This window comes from Pristiophorus japonicus, chromosome 5 (genome assembly GCF_044704955.1).
Source record: "Pristiophorus japonicus isolate sPriJap1 chromosome 5, sPriJap1.hap1, whole genome shotgun sequence".
Lineage (NCBI taxonomy): Eukaryota > Metazoa > Chordata > Chondrichthyes > Pristiophoridae > Pristiophorus > Pristiophorus japonicus.
Window position 1 is genome coordinate 197,591,421 of NC_091981.1, and position 16,024 is coordinate 197,607,444.

At 44.5% G+C, this 16,024-nt stretch overlaps 1 protein-coding gene across 6 annotated transcripts in view; it reads right to left on the reverse strand.

Moving 5' to 3' along the window:
- The window catches only part of LOC139264555 (contactin-associated protein-like 2), a 2,534,539-nt gene that overhangs the window by 1,779,467 nt on the left and 739,048 nt on the right, over nt 1–16,024 (reverse strand). For all 6 annotated transcript variants that reach the window (XM_070881196.1, XM_070881199.1, XM_070881197.1 and 3 more), the window contains one exon: nt 4,044–4,237. In XM_070881196.1, the coding sequence (XP_070737297.1) occupies nt 4,044–4,237 (194 nt within the window). The remainder of the gene's footprint in view (nt 1–4,043; nt 4,238–16,024) is intronic.

Below are 16,024 nucleotides of genomic sequence, written 5' to 3' on the forward strand. Positions count from 1 at the left end.
ACGCACAATGTTCGACAGAACTTAAAATTTAATGTGGCCAGGGTCCCTTAACGGATCAAGGCTTAAAACGCGTCATGAGTGACGTCACCAGACTTGCTCCATCTAATTGGGCCAAGTAACACACTGGGCGGGCTCAATAGGCCCCATTTAGGCAAGTTTATTCTGAACAGCGGGATGGAGCCAGCAGCGGGTTTGGGATCCATCGGCTTCGCTGCTGACCAAACCCGCCAAGGTAAGGAAAATTCCAACCATTAGATCAGGATTTAGCAACTACTTGACCATAAAATATAAGTTAATTCATAAATTGTTACATATATTTTGAGTTCAATCTAGATTTCTATAGTATGTACAGCTGTATATGGATTACAAGGGAATTATTTGGTAAATTCTTCATTTAAGTAATTCATTTTAACTGACTGATTTAGTAAATTATGAAATATGGTATCAATGGCTAGGATTTTATTCACCTCGGCGGGTCCGGTGTGGATGATGTCAGTGGCGGGTCATGGCCCCGCTACCCGCTACTTAAAATAAATTTATGTTGATAGGGCTTGTTAATCCGCTCAGCATGTTTCCCAGTCCAATTAGAGGAAGCGGATCTGATGATGTCATTCATGACGTGTCATAAGCCGGTTTCCTTAAAAGGACCATGGCCACATTACTTTTGATGCTTGTGCTGTCAGTGTTCTATAGCACTGAACTGCTGCAAAAACTGACAATCACTGCATAGACGTGCAGGGCTGCACTCAGGCTCTTCCATGTATTTCTCCATATGCTTATGGAGGGAGTCACAACACGCAGGGAGGTCCTCTTCCCTTCCCATGGAAGAGACCTCCCCAGGAGACCTATGTAGCCTGGTTTCATATTGCAGAGGCGGTTACAAGCAGGGATGTCATCAGGAGAACCTGGGTGCAGTGTTGCAAAAGTTTCAATTAACTCATTAGATCACAAAAACATTAGTACAAAGCCACTCACATTCATCCTCCTGTGTTTCTCATCACATCCCCATCACCCTGCCTTCCCTACCCTATTCCTGCAAATTCTTACTCACACCAACTTACCTTGCACCTCCACCCATCCCTCTCTATCTACATCATCACATCTCCATCTCACTAGCCAACCCTCACACTCACCCTCATCCTAATGCAATCATACCAACTAACAACACACAAGGGTAGGCACTTGGGTTTTTTCATGCAATGTTCATGTGAAGTTTCTGTTCATGTGCTGTCAAACATTGAAACCTTTATTTTCAACACTTAGCGTTCGTGGACAGATTTATGTGCACCTTTGGAAGTGGCTTAGTGAGTTGCAGTGAATGCTGAGACATTAAAGTACCCCCCACCCCCGCAATGGTGGTGAATGTGAAAGGAATGTCTTGGGCATTGAAGGAATACTTTATGGTGTTGCTGTGGGGTGGTGCCAACCTGGCGCATCATATGGCAGCCAGGGTGTACAGCATCAAGTGAAGTAAATCTGGCCATGGTGAGGCCATCCCTGGCCTCCCAGGCATCAATGTGCTTGGACGCTGATGCACTCTGATCTGTGCAGCATCAAGTGTTTGTGGAGAAGGTTGGTGTTGTTGATGGTGCTGCTGGTGTTGCTGGTATTTGGGCTCATCATGGCCGGATTCTGAGGACCAAGGTGAGACTGTATAAAGGGCACCCTTGTTGATGGAATAGATAGCAGGCGAAGTACAGGTGACAGAAGCATTTTGTCAATGATGAGTGTGTTCTTCCAATCAGGTGAAAGTGGATGGAGAGTGGAAAGTGGGAAGCCTGCAGAATCTGTGCTGAAAATGGACTGAGAAACAGCTTGTGGCTGAGGGAAGTGATGATCTGTCAGGTAGGAGCTTTTACTGTATATTTGAAGCTGTCAAGTAAGCAACTGGAGCAATGGCCACAGAACTTCTGCCTCAGGTTGGCCGGCATGGTTCCCGAGCTGCATAATCTCCGTGGCCATGAAGTTGAAGTTAAAAAGTTCAAAAAGCCTGATAAGGGTCTGGCAAGTACATTATAAAGTGTTTAATTGGGTCGCCTGCCACTGCCTGTCGGGTTTGTTCAGCACTGAAAGATCCGACATTGGCAAAGGCGGGTTGCGGCGGGTTGACAGCAGTTTTCTGACCCTCTGGCAACAAAAACACTTTCCCACCTGACCCACCACTGATCCCGCCCACTGACATCCCAGAAAATTCTGGCCAATGTTTATAAACTGACATGTTAAACAGCACACACAGTGTGAAATAATGCTTATATGTAGCCACACCTGATATTGAAACCTATGTCTTTGCAAATGTATCCTCTCGGATGACCAGCCACAATGCTGACAGCATCTGTAACTATAACATTAACTGAACTCTGCAAGGATAAATAGTCAGGCTTATTTTTGTTGTGTTCTGGTGCGCTGATAGCCTGATACTATGCTACGACTGAAGAGAAGCAGATATCAGTTAATTAACTTGAACAACTGATGTTATTTTTATAATGCTTGTGAAGCTTAAGAAAGAAAAGAATCCTGTTAATCGTTGTGTAAAAAGATATCAAGGTGCATCTGATGTTGAAGACAAAGATTAACTGTGCGGAGGTACATGTTGCACAAGCTGATATAACTATATTTCAAACCAGTTTATTTTAAGTGAGAATTTTTAGTTGCTGCAATTACTGCTAAAGCTATCTTAGGCAATAGGTTAACATTGCCTTTATTGGCCCAAAATTTGCGGCATTCGCTGTTATTATCCCTTTGAAACTGACCGCAACTTCAAGATTTAGCGCATGCCTATCTTAATGTGGAAATCATGAAGTCAAGTTCAACCATTCACTGCTCCAACACTGGCTGCATTGTGGCCCTCCCCCTCTCCCCGCCCATAGCCAGCAATCAGTGTAATCAGAGCAAATCAGTGAAAGTAACGAAAACTTAACATTTTTCTGCAGTAATATCATTGCTAAATACCCCATTAAAATTTAGACCTTGTTGGATTAGATGTAACTGGGATTTTAACAGCGTATTTACTGCTAAGCAAAGGTTATGGCCCTGAAAAACAAATTTTAATTTTGTGGAGTCAAATCTATCCATAATGAGGAAAATTACAATCTTTAAAAAACTAAAAAAATATATATATTTTTTTAAGTTTGTTCTTATTTATTTCAGGTTTACTTTTTCCCCATGTGAGGGCCCAATCTTTGTTTTGATCTCTCTAACATTTTTAAAATGTCAGAATAAAAGGAGCTTCTTCACTTCCTGGTTTCCTATCGGTGAGAAATTACGCAATACGATTGGCTGCTTAGACAGCTTGTTGACATTACAGCAGCTCACACGATGGAATTCCCATTTAACTGCATTGATCTCAGCTGCACATCAAAAAAGCCAAACTTCTCGCCATAGAGATTGAGAGATCTTTTTGGGCAGTTTTCTTCGGGGTCAATGGTGACCGTCTTTGCTTCTCCGCCGACCACAAATTATGGCCCATTGTCATCTCGCTGCTTAATATGATTCTGATCTCTCATTGAATGGTTATGGGCAACAGCAGTTGGCCTCTGTCCCTGTCAGTCTCACAGTAGTGTAATGTAAGTAGTTGTGATCTTTTGACCCAAAATTTCCTATGTTCACTCTGCTTCTTGAGTATAGTTATGCCACCAGCTCTTTAGCATTTACATTAGTCAAGAGCTGAAAACTACAAACTTTTGATCTGCTTGACTCTTGACCTAAAATTAAACTTGCATTATTAGCCAAAATGTTAAACTCTGCAGTTGATACACATGAATAATACACACAAGAAATCCAGTTGTTTGCCTGAATGCTACTGTGGATTGTTTTAACTAATCCTGATTAATATAATGCTTCAATGTCTAGATCACAGATCTCAATATTTTCCACTGCACCTTAGTTTTAATTAGTTTGTAAAGGCATTGTTTGCAAACGTGTATTTGTTAAAATTAACGCACAGAGAAAAATATCAGGGTAAATGATAGATTATTAATAGTAGACATGTCCTGTCGCCACAATAAAGCTCGGAAACTAAAGCATTAACTGTAGTTAGTACATACCCAGATGTTGCCATCCTGATGATACGGTTTCCAGTTCCGTCCTTTATCACTGTAAAGTAGTCTGTACTGTGTCACCCAGTCTGAGCTGCTGTACCTGCCTTGGGTTGCTATGGCAGTGACCTGTTTTCTGTTCCCAAAGTCCATCTGCAGCCATTGGTAATGATCAGAATCTAGAGGGGACCAGCCACCAGCACCTACACAGTGGGAATAAAAATCAATGTAAAAAAACAATGCACATTCATCCAGATTATTTCAGGACTATAAATTTACCAGAAATATCTTCAGCAGAATAGTTTTATATATCTATATATCACTGCTAAATATTATACTTACCTGTTATTTTAAATAGACTATGAGTTCACCTAAATATGATAATCACACATTACCTAATAAAGAAACACAATATTTGAGGGATCTAGAATCAGGGGACATAGTTATAGATTAAAGGCAAGCGATTTAGAACAAAGCGCAACAAAATATTGTTTTATGCAGAAGGTTGTTAGGCTGTGGAATATACTATCAGAGTTTGTGATTAGAGATCAGAGATCAGAGATCATGCCAACATTCAAGAATAGGTTAGATAGGTAGATGAAGGAAAAGGTGATAAACCGTCATGGGAAAAAGGGTGGGCATATGGGTTTAGGATTACTGCTCGTGTGGAAGATAAGCACCAGTAATTACATTTATGGTGAACAAATATTTTGTATTGGTCTTCATGGTGGAAGACACTAAAAACATCCCAATAATAGATAATCAAGGGGCTATAGGGAGGGAGGAACTTAAAACAATCACTGTCACTAAAGAAGAAGTACTCGGTAAAATAATGGGACTAAAGGTGGACAAGTCCCCTGGACCTGATGGCCTAGGGTCTTAAAAGAAGTGGCTGCAGAGAAAGTGGATGCATTGTCTGTAATCTACCAAAATTCCCTGGATTCTCTGGAGGTCCCAGCGGAATGGAAAACTGCAAATGTAACTCCCCTATTTAAAAAAGAAGGCAGAATGAAAGCAGGAAACTATAGACCAGTTAGCCTAACATCTGATGTTGGGAAAATGCTGGAGTCCATTATTAAGGAAGCAGTAGCAGGACATTTGGAAAAGCATAATACAGTCAAGCAGAGTCAGCATGGTTTTATGAAAGGGAAATCATGTTTGACAAAGTTCCTGGAGTTCTTTGAGGATGTAACAAGCAGGGTGGATAAGGGTGAACCAGTGGATGTGGTGTATTTGGATTTCCAGAAGGCATTTGATAAGGTGCCACATAAAAGGTTACTGCACAAGATGGAAGTTCATGGGTTGGGAGTAATATATTAGCATGGATAGAGGATTGGCTAACGAACAGAAAACAGAGAGTCGGGATAAATGGGTCATTTTCCGGTTGCAAACAGTAACTAGTGTGGTGCCACAGAGATCGGTGCTGGGGCCTCAACAATTTACAATCTATATTAATGATTTGGATGAAGGGACCGAATCTAATGTAGCCAAGTTTGCTGATGATACAAAGATAGGTGGGAAAGCAAGTTGTGAGGAGGACATAAAAAATCTGCAAAGGAATATAGACAAGCCAAGTGAGTGGGCAAAAATTTGGCAGATAGAGTATAATGTGGGAAAATGTGAGGTTATCCACTTCGACAGAAAAAAAAATTGAAAAAGCAAATTATTATTTAAATGGAGAAAAATTACAAAATGCTGCATTACAGAGTGACCTGGGTTCCTTGTGCATGAAACACAAAACGTTAGTATGCAGGTACGGTAAGTAATCAGGAAGGCAAATGGAATGTTGGCCTTTATTGCAAGGGGGATGGAGTATAAAAGTAGGAAAATCCTGCTACAACTGTACAGGACGTTGGTGAGACCAAACCTGGAATACTGCGTATAGTTTTGGTCTCCTTATTTAAGGAAGGATATACTTGCATTGGAGGCAGTTCAGAGAAGGTTCACTCAGTTGATTCCTGAGATGAAGGGGTTGACTTATGAGGATAGGTTGAGCAGGTTGGACCTGTACTCATTGGAGTTAAGAAGAATAAGAGGTGATCTTATTGAGACATAAGATAATGAAGAGGCTCGACAAGGTAGATGCAGAGAGGATGTTTCCACTCATGGGGGAATTTAGAACTAGGGGACATAGTTTTAGAAAAAAGGTTTGCCCATTTAAAACAGAGATGAGGAGCAATTTTTGCTCTCAGGAGGGTTGTAAATCTGTGGAATTCTCTGCGCCAGAGAGTTGTGGAGACTGGGTCATTGAATATATTTAAGGCGGAGATAGACAGATAAAAGAGTGAAGGGTTATGGGGCGTGAGCAGGGAAGCGGAGCTGAGTCCTTGATCAGATCAGCCATGATGGCGAAGCAGGCTCGAGGGGCCAAATGGCTTCCTCCTGCTCCTATTTCCTATGTTCTTGTATTATTTTCTTATATGGACCAGTTGGATTGAACAGCTTGTTCCCCTGTTCTAATGTCAATATAATTTTTCATAAAAATACCAAAGATAGGCGAATCAATCCTTTTTTTTAAGGTTGTAAACAGGAATCTTTTTTCAATTGCACTTTGCCACGTCTTGCTGGAGTGGGGCATCTCACAGCATGCCCATTGTTTAGACGTTTTTCTGCCTCCATCAGTTTGAGAATGTTTTATACCGTAACTCACTGGAAGTGCATGCTGATAACGGCGCAGCAAGGCAACGGGATATCTGGGACCTTGGTTAAATGGCAGGAACAAGAATATAGCTCCTTAATCAATGAGCTTTAAGGATTGAGAAAGAACCAGAGGAACAAAGGAGGAGTCGATTAGAATGGGTTCATTCAAGTCAAATCAGGTACAAAGAGAGAAATAATGAGGAAAAGAAAGATTGGTTTAAGAGAGAGGGAAACAAAGAGACAGAAAGGAAAGGTAAGACAACAAATACAAATTTGACATTTCTTTAAATCTCTAACAACAATTGATTACATGCAGGAATGAGATTGAACACTTTGAATTGTTTCCATTCTGAGCCAGAGAGGTTGGTTGGCATTGCATTAACAATTATCACATCATTAAAAAGGCACTTACGCTCTTAAGCACAAGACTTAACTTCATGTGGGGAATTTAATGAGCAATTAATGTCTATCACCTTTGCTGTATCCAGTGTGCTCAGCCATTTCTTGATATCACGTGAAGTGATGCAAACTGGCTGAAGGTTGGCTTCTGTGATGGTGGGGACTACAGGATTATGCCAAGATGGATCATGCACTCGGCCCTTCTGGGCTGGGCTCTGCCATTGTTGGGGATGAGAATGTTTGTGGAGTCACCTCCTCCCTTTAATTGTTTAATTGTCCACCACCATTTTAGTCTGGATGTGCAAGACTGCAGAGCTTTGATCTGAACCGTTGGTTGTGGGATCGCTTAAATCTGTCAATAACATGCTGCTTCCACTGTTTAGCATGCATGTGTTGTAGCTTCACCAGTTTCCACCTCATTTTTAGATATGCCTGGTGCTGCTCCGGGCTTGCAATCATAATTGAACCAGTGTTGGTTCCGTGGCTTGATGGTAATGGTAGGGTGAGGAATATATCAGGCCATGAGGTTACAGATTGTGGTGGAACACAATTCTGTTGATGGCCCACAGTGCCTCGTGGATGCCTACTTTTGATCTGCTAGATTTGTTCTTAACCTAACTACCCTCCATCAATGTGAGGTCATATAAAACTCTGCTGCCCATGTACTAACTCACAACAAGTCTCGTTCACCCATCACACCTGTGCTTGTTGACCTACATTTAGTCCCAGCTAAGCAAAGCCTTGATTTTAAAATATTCATCCTTGTTTTCAAATTCTCCATGGCCTTGCCCCTATCTATCTCTGTGATCTCCTTCAGCCCCATAACCCTCGAGATATCTGCACTCGTCTAATTCTGGCCTCTTAAGCATCCCTGATTTTAATCACTCCACCATTGGTGGCCATGCCTTCAGCTGCCAAGACTCTAAGCTCCAGAATTCCCACCCTAAATCTCTCTGCTTCTCTACCTCTCTTTCCTCCTTTAAGACACTTCTTAAAACCTATCTGCCCTAATATCTCCTTACATGGCTCAGTGTCAAATTTTGTTTTAAAACGCTCCTGTGACGCGCATTGGGGCTTTTTCTACGTTAAAGGCGCTGTATAAATACAAGTTGTTGTTGTTACCCATTTGGCACAAAATGAAGAAGAGTGTCCTCAGTGTGAAGACAGGACTTCATCTCCACAAGGACTGTGCGGTGGTCACTCCTACCAATACTGTCATGGACAGATGCATCTGCGACAGGTAGATTAATGATGACGAGGTCAAGTAGACTTTTCCCTTGTGTTGGTTCTCTCACCACCTGCCGCAAGCCCAGCCTGTCAGCTATATCCTTCAGGTCTCGGCCAGCTCAGTCAGTAGTAGTGCTACCAAGCCACATTGAAGTCCCCCACCCAGAGTATATTCTGGGTGCTTGTTGCCCTCAATGCTTGTTCCAAGTGGTGTTCAACATGGAGGAGTACTGATTCGTCAGCTGAAGGAGGGCGGTAAGTGGAAATCAGCAGGAGGTTTCCTTGCCCATGTTTGACCTGATACCATGAAACTTCATGGGGTCCACAGTCAATATCAAAAACTCCCAGAGTCACTCCCTCCCGACTGTATACAACTGTGCTACCACCTCTGGTGGGTCTGTCCTGCCGGTGGGAAAAGACATACCCAGGGATGGTGATGAAGGAGTCTGGGACATTAGATGATTCTGTGAGTATGACTATGTCAGGCTGTTTGTGGGACACCTCTCCAAATATTGGCACACGTCCCCAAATGCAGAGGACTTTGCAGGGCCGACAGAGCTGGGTGTACCTTTGTCATATCCGAAACCGATGCCAAGGTCAATGCTGGGTGGTCCGTCTGGTTTTATTCTTATACTTTTATGTAGCAGTTTGATACAACTGAGTGGTTTTCCAGGCCACTTCAGAGGACAGTTAAGAGTTAATCACATTGCTGTGGCCCCGGAATCAGAGATAGGCCAGACTGGGTCAGGACAGGCGGTTTCCTTCCCTAAAGGACATTAGTGAACCAGTTGGGTTTTTACGGCAATCCAATACTTTCATGGTCAACATTACTGATACTAGCTTTATATTCCAGATTTATTTAATTAACTGAATTCACTGAAGTCAAATTCCCAAACTGCCATGATGTGATTGAACTCACGTCTCTGGATTATTAGTTCAGGCCTCTGGATTACTAGTTCAGTAACATAACCAAGAAAATACTAAACTAGATTTTTTTAAAGTTGATTCGAATTGGAATAGACGATAACAATTTTTGACACATTTTCTCACATCCAATTCCTTTTCTGAGGCCATAGCTCCCAAATACCACTTCCCAGCCCCCTAATCTCCACCACCAAGATGGACAACAGCGACAGCATCATGGGAACACCATTACCCCAAAGTTACCCTCCGAGTCACACACAGGGACATACATCGCCATTCCTTCATTATCACTGGTCAAAATTCCGTAATTCCCAACCTAATCATATCATATGACGACCATTGTTTTACGGACTGCATAAGTTCCATGTAGCCCACCACCACCTACTTAAGGGAACTAGGATGGGCAATAAATGCGGCCGTGTCAGCAGCACCCACAGCTTAAGGACTAGTTCAAAATAAATCTCTCCTGGCATTTGCTCCTGCAATGCAGTTAGCTGAATAATCTGGTCACATTTAAATTATTTATACTGTCAACAATTTCAAGAATACTACACACAAGGTCACAAAGCTTTATTTAAATATAAAAGTAATTTAGAACACAGTAAGGTACTGTCCTATAAATAATTTATACAATAAACATAGCAAGAAATAACTCGCCTTTTATATAGAATCTTATTGTGTTCTCAGGATGTCCCACAGTATTTTACAACCAATGGATCACTTTTGAAGTGCAGTCAATTTGCACACAGGGTGATTTACGAGGAAAAATTGAATGAATGACCAATAATCTGGTGGAGGGGGGACATTTATTCTCCAGGATACTAGTAGAATTTACTATTCTTCTTCCAATAGTGCCAGGGGATCTTTTATGCCTACCCTAACAAGCAGATGGGGCTTTGATTTAATGCATCATCCAAAAGACTTTTGACTTCTGCAAGGACATAAAACTGGCAGTATCCATTCGGGCGCCCATTATACAACCTGCCCAATTTTCCTTTCCAGTGTGTATAATGTGTGGCTGATCCAATACCACTAGCTTTACGCCACCGCCAAAGTTGAAAGTTCAACTAATTAGTTCCGGCAATGCACCACTCCTTCAGTATTGTACTGAAATGTCAACCAAGTTTATCTGCTCAAGTTTGTCGTGGAGCTGAAACATTCTGACTCAGAAGTGAAAATGCTATCAATTGAGTCCAGCTGACACCTGTATAGGACCAGTATAGACTTGCACTGAACTCCATTAGTTACTTCCTTCTAGAATGGTTTAACGTGACTGCTTTCCAATATTAAGCAATTTTCAATACAGTTAACTAATTTGCTATTATTTCCATCTAACTTTATCTTCTTTAATTATTAATAGTGAATGTTTTTAACGTGTTGTTTAATGTGCTTGGATAAATTCCTGTTTGAACTATTTTAACACATCAACCAGTTTTAAATAAACAGGTGAAAGGCTATGTTAAAATTGCACAGACAGGTATTTATGCGAGTACATTAACTGGTGTTCCAAATAGCAGAGGAAATTAAACCCGTAGATGTGGAATTTCAGAAAATCCAAGTAAATCATAGCCACTGGATAATCTTGTCTACTAATTTAGTTACATCCTCAAATAATTGCAGAGTTCACAAAGCATGACCTATTGTTTCAAACACAATAGCTTATGGCCGCTACACTCATTGGATGAACATGATAGCATACAGTAAAATTCCCAGTGCCTAGATGAGAATAACTGAATTACAATGCTCCAATTTGTATTTTACTCCTTTTTGAATATCAGAATATGCTAGCTATACAACCCTCTGTTGTAGTTCCTGTTTTTATTAAACTGCTTTCTCTGACAGATGTGTTTCCTTTTCACATCCCGATAGCATCATTAAAATCTCAAATTTTCCCCATTCTATTTTCTAGCTTCACTCTCTATCTTATCCTCTCAGAGCTCTTCTTATAGCTCCAATTCTAAACACTAACACATCTAGCTTATTACGTTTGGCTTTATCCTTCATTACCATATCAAATCTAACACAATGCAGTGATTACCTGAACCCAAAGGTTCACCCACTCCTGATTACTAATCATTTCTGCTTGGTAAATCTGCTTTTCTTAATATGCATTTACAATCAGTTACTTATTACCTTTGTGAAATTGCTTTAACTTCTATCCTTCTCTTTCAGTTACCTCGTCTATCAACTTTGGGCCTAAAATATTGAAATTCCCCATGATTATCACATTTAAATTCCCTGCAACATCCTTTATTTGTCTGAACAACTTACTATTTACCCATTCATCTTGAAACGGTAGTCAATATCAATAGCCAATTTTTGTTTTGTTGCCCTTTTCAATAGTTAATTTACAGATTGCTTCTGCTGTCTACCCTCCTGTTGTTTCCAGTCTTTTGTAGCTATTCAGTCAATACACAACAAGAATACCTAGCTGAATAGGTCAATGTTTGCAAAACATCCTATTCATTGTCAGTTTGATCTCATCAAACCTCTGGTTTTAAACGATATTCCTGTGGCGTGAATAAATTTTATATTTTTGCTGGCTCCACATACTTTCAATACTAATACTTGCTTCCCAATACTCCTCACGTTGATATGAAAATATTTTAAGCCCATCTTTCAATACCTGCTTATCCCTACTTGATCCCTTTATTATATTTGTATTGTACGATTTCTATAGAACACTATTTCATTCTACCTCTCAATCAGCAATAACCACTTGTTTATCTTTGTTTACCATGGCCTTGCATAAATAACTTGCATTTATATAGTGCCTTGAATGTTGAAAAATGTCCCAAAGAGCAGAGGTCTAATCACACAAAAATAGATGCTGAAGTCAAAGAAAATATTAGGAACAGTGAACAAAAGCTTAGTCAAAGAAGTGGGTTTTAAAAAGGGATCTTAAAGGAAGAGAGGGAGGCAGAGAGGCAGAGGGAATCAGTGAGGGAATTTCAGAGCATGGGGCCTAGACAGCTGAAGGCAGGGTCAGCAAAAGTGGGACAAAGGGAGGAGATGGATACACAAGAGGCCAGAATCAGAGGAATGAAGAGCTCGGTTAGAAAGGTGGTAGAGCTGGAGAAGTTTGGAAGAGGTGAGGCCATGAATTGATTTGAACACAAGAAAGAACATTTTAAATTAGAGACATTGGGAGATAGTGAGCTTGTATAAGTCAAGAACAGGAGCGATGCGTGAGTGGAACTTGTTGCAGGATATAATCCAGCAGCAGAGTTTTGGATGAACTGAAGTTTACAAGGTGCGTAGGATAGGAAGCCAACCAGGAGAGCATTGGAATAGTCGAGTCTGGAGGTTACAAACGCATGAGAGTTTAAGCAGCTGAGACGACTTAAAAATATTGATAATTATAATGGGAACACCATTTGGTGATGAATCAATGAAATCACTCAAAATGCTTTTTGAAAGAAATTTCTCCAACATTTTATTTTCGGTAACAAATTTATAATGTTCAGAATAAAGTTTTGAATAAGATATTAATTTAAAAACACTGGGGCCAAGTTTTGGCCTGAGTTGCTCCTGATTTTTTGGAGCAACTGGTTTAGAATGGAGTATCTTAGAAATTTGAATTCTTGGCATTTAGTTTGCTCCAGTTCTAGTCAGTTAGAACAGTTTCACTTTGGAATAGAATTTTTTTTTCAAAAGGGGGCGTGTTCGGCCACTTACGCCTGTTTTCAAAGTTTAGGCAGTGAAAACTTACTCCAAACTAACTTAGAATGGAGTAAGTGAAGATTTTTGTACATTCGAAAAAACCTTGTCTACACTTTAGAAAATCAGGCGTAGGTTACAAATCAGGCGTAGGGAATGGGGTGGGGGGGTTTAAAGGGAAGTTTACAAACATTAAACACTTCAGTTTTACAAATAAAGAGCCATCATCAATAATAAATGATAAATACATCAATAAATCAATCAAAAAAAATTAATAAAAAATAATAAAAAAAAAAAAATCAATAAATAAAACATTTCTACTTACCGACTGCAGCACCGGGAGTCCTCCAACAGCATGCTGGGACAGCCCCCCCAGTGTGTCTTTGTCAGTGTCTCTATCTCTCTGTCTGTCTGTGTGTTTGTCTCTCACTCTCTGTCTGTCAGTGTCTGTGTTTCTGACAGCGAGGGGAGGGGGAGAAGGGGGGTGGGGGGAGAAGGGGGTGGGGGGGAGAAGGGCGTGGGGGGAGGGGGAGAAGTGCGTGGGGGAGGGGGAGAAGGGCGTGGGGGGAGGGGGAGAAGGGGGTGGGGTGGGGAGAAGGGGGTGGGGTGAGGGGAGGGGGAGAAGGGGGTGGGGGGAGGGGAAGAAGGGGGTGGGGGGGAGGGGGAGGAGCGAGGAGGGGGAGAAGGGGGGTGGGGGGGAGGTGGAGGGGAGGAGGAGGGGGGAGGTGGAGGACAAGGTGGGTGGGGGAGAGGGGAGAAGGGGGTGGGGGTGAGGGGAGAAGGGGGTGGGGGTGAGGGGAGAAGGGGGTGGGGGTGAGGGGAGAAGGGGGTGGGGGTGAGGGGAGAAGGGGGTGGGGTGGGGGTGAGGGGAGAAGGGGGTGGGAGTGAGGGGAGAAGGGGGTGGGGGTGAGGGGAGAAGGGGGTGGGGGTGAGGGGAGGGGGAGAAGTGGGGGAGGGGAAGAGGGGGGTGAGGAGGGGAAGAGGGAGGTGAGGAGGGGAAGAGGGAGGTGGGGAGGGGAAGAGGGAGGTGGGGAGGGGAAGAGGGGGTGGGGTGGAGGAGGAGGAGGAGGAGGAGAGTAGGGGGGAGAGGAGGGGGAGGAAAAGAAGGGGGGGAGAGGGGGAGAGGGGGAGAAAGGGGAGGGGGAGGGGGGAGAGGTGGAGTGGGAAGGGGGGGAGGGGGGAGAGGGGGAGAAAGGGGAGGGGGGAGAGGGGGAGAAAGGGGAGGGGGGAGGGGGGAGAGGTGGAGTGGGGAGGGGGAGAGGAGAGGGGAGGAGGGGGGGGGAGGGGGAGAGGAGAGGGGAGGAGGGGGGGGGAGAGGGAGAGGGAGGGGGGAGAAGGTGGGGGGAGGGGATGGGGGAGGGGATGGGGGAGGGGGAGGTGGGTGGGGAGGGGGAGGGGAAAGGGGTGGGAGGAGGAAGAGGGGGAAGGGGTGGGAGGAGGAAGAGGGGGAAGGGGTGGGAGGAGGAAGAGGGGGAAGGAGGAGGGTGGTGCGGAGGAGGAGGAGAATGGGGGTGGGAGAGAGGGGAGAAGAGGGTATTAGGGAGAAGGGGGTGGGGGGGAAGGAGGAGGGGGCGGGGGGTAGGAGGAGGGGGGCGAGGGGGAGGGTAGGGGGAGAGGAGGGGATGGGGGGAGGGGGAGGGAGGGGTAGGGCGGTGGGGTGGGGGGGAGAAGGAGCGGGGTTGGGGGGAGGAGGAGAACAGGGTGGGGGGAGGGGAGAAGGGGGTGGTGGTTGAAGGGGGTGGGGGAGAAGGGGGTGGTGGTTGAAGGGGGTGGGGGAGAAGGGGGTGGGGGGGTGGAGGGGGTCGGTGGTGGGGGAGAAGGGGGTGGGGGGGTGGAAGGGGAGAAGGGAGGAGGGGGTGGGTGGAGGGGAAGAGGGGGGTGGGGTGGAGGAGGAGGAGGGGAGGAGGAGGAGGGTAGGGGGGAGAGAAGGGGAGAGGGGGAGAGGAGGGGGGGAGAAGGGGGGGAGAAGGGAGAGAGGATGGAGGGAGGGAGGGAGGGAGGGAGGGAAGGAGGCTTAACGGCCGGACCCAAGACTTCGGGCTGGATTTACAGGTAGGTGGCGTCGGGTCTCGGGGGGGTCGCGGAGATTCGGGGGGAGGGAGTCGTGGAGGTCCGGGGGTGGGAGTCGCGGGGGGGGGGGGGAAGCGAGAGAGAGTCGCGGGGGGGGGGGGGGGGTGGCACGGAGTTCAGGTCGCCTGGGTGGGGGGGGCGGGGGGGCACAGAGGTCGGGTCGGGTCGGGTCCAGTCGGGTGGGAGGAGCCTTATGCACGCAGCCGCAGTGAGGCCATTCGGCCAGGGCTAGGGGCTGCATGCGTTGGGCCCCTCCCACAGTTTTGGGGGCCTGGAGGTACTGCACATGCGCACCCACTGTCGCGCGCATGTGCACAGGTCCCGGCACTGTTTCCAGTGCAAGGACCTGGCTCCGCCCCCCACAGCTCGTGTTGCGCCGCGCCCAGCTCCAGAGGGCCAGCAGGGAGCCGGAGAATAGGTACGTTTTTTTAGGCGCACCTTGTGGCGCGAAAAACGGGCGTCCAGGTCCGGGCTGCGCCGTTTTCAGGCGCGGCCCGAAACTTGGGCCCACTATTTCTGTCTTTTAATACCTTCATTATAGTTTTTACTTCAAATCTCTCAAAAAACTATAGCCCAGAATAGCAAGACTATTATCTGAAGACAGGTCCTGCAGTTTGAGCAAGTACAGTGTGCACAATTTCCTAGGATGAATCAATAGCGTTAAAGATGTCCAAATGATGGAATGCTTTTCATTCAGGCTCCAACAAAAACTTTGAGTTGTTTTTTTAAATTATTTGAAGAAATTTCGTGGATACATTGTAAAAGTGTAATTCAAGTAAAATTTCTACAGAAAGAATGTGCATTTATATCATGTATTTCACAACCTCAGAGCGTGCCAAAGTATTACACAGCCACTAAAGTACTTGTGAAGTGTCATCATAGTTGTAATGGCGTCAAACATGGCAGCCAATTTGCGCATCGCAAAGTTTCACCATCTGCAATAAGATAAGCAACCAGATAATTGGTTGAGGGCTAATGTGGGGCAGGACACTGGGACAATTCCTCAACTCTTCCTCAAATAGTGTCATGGGATCATTTACATCCACCTGAGGAGGCAGGTGGGGCCTTGA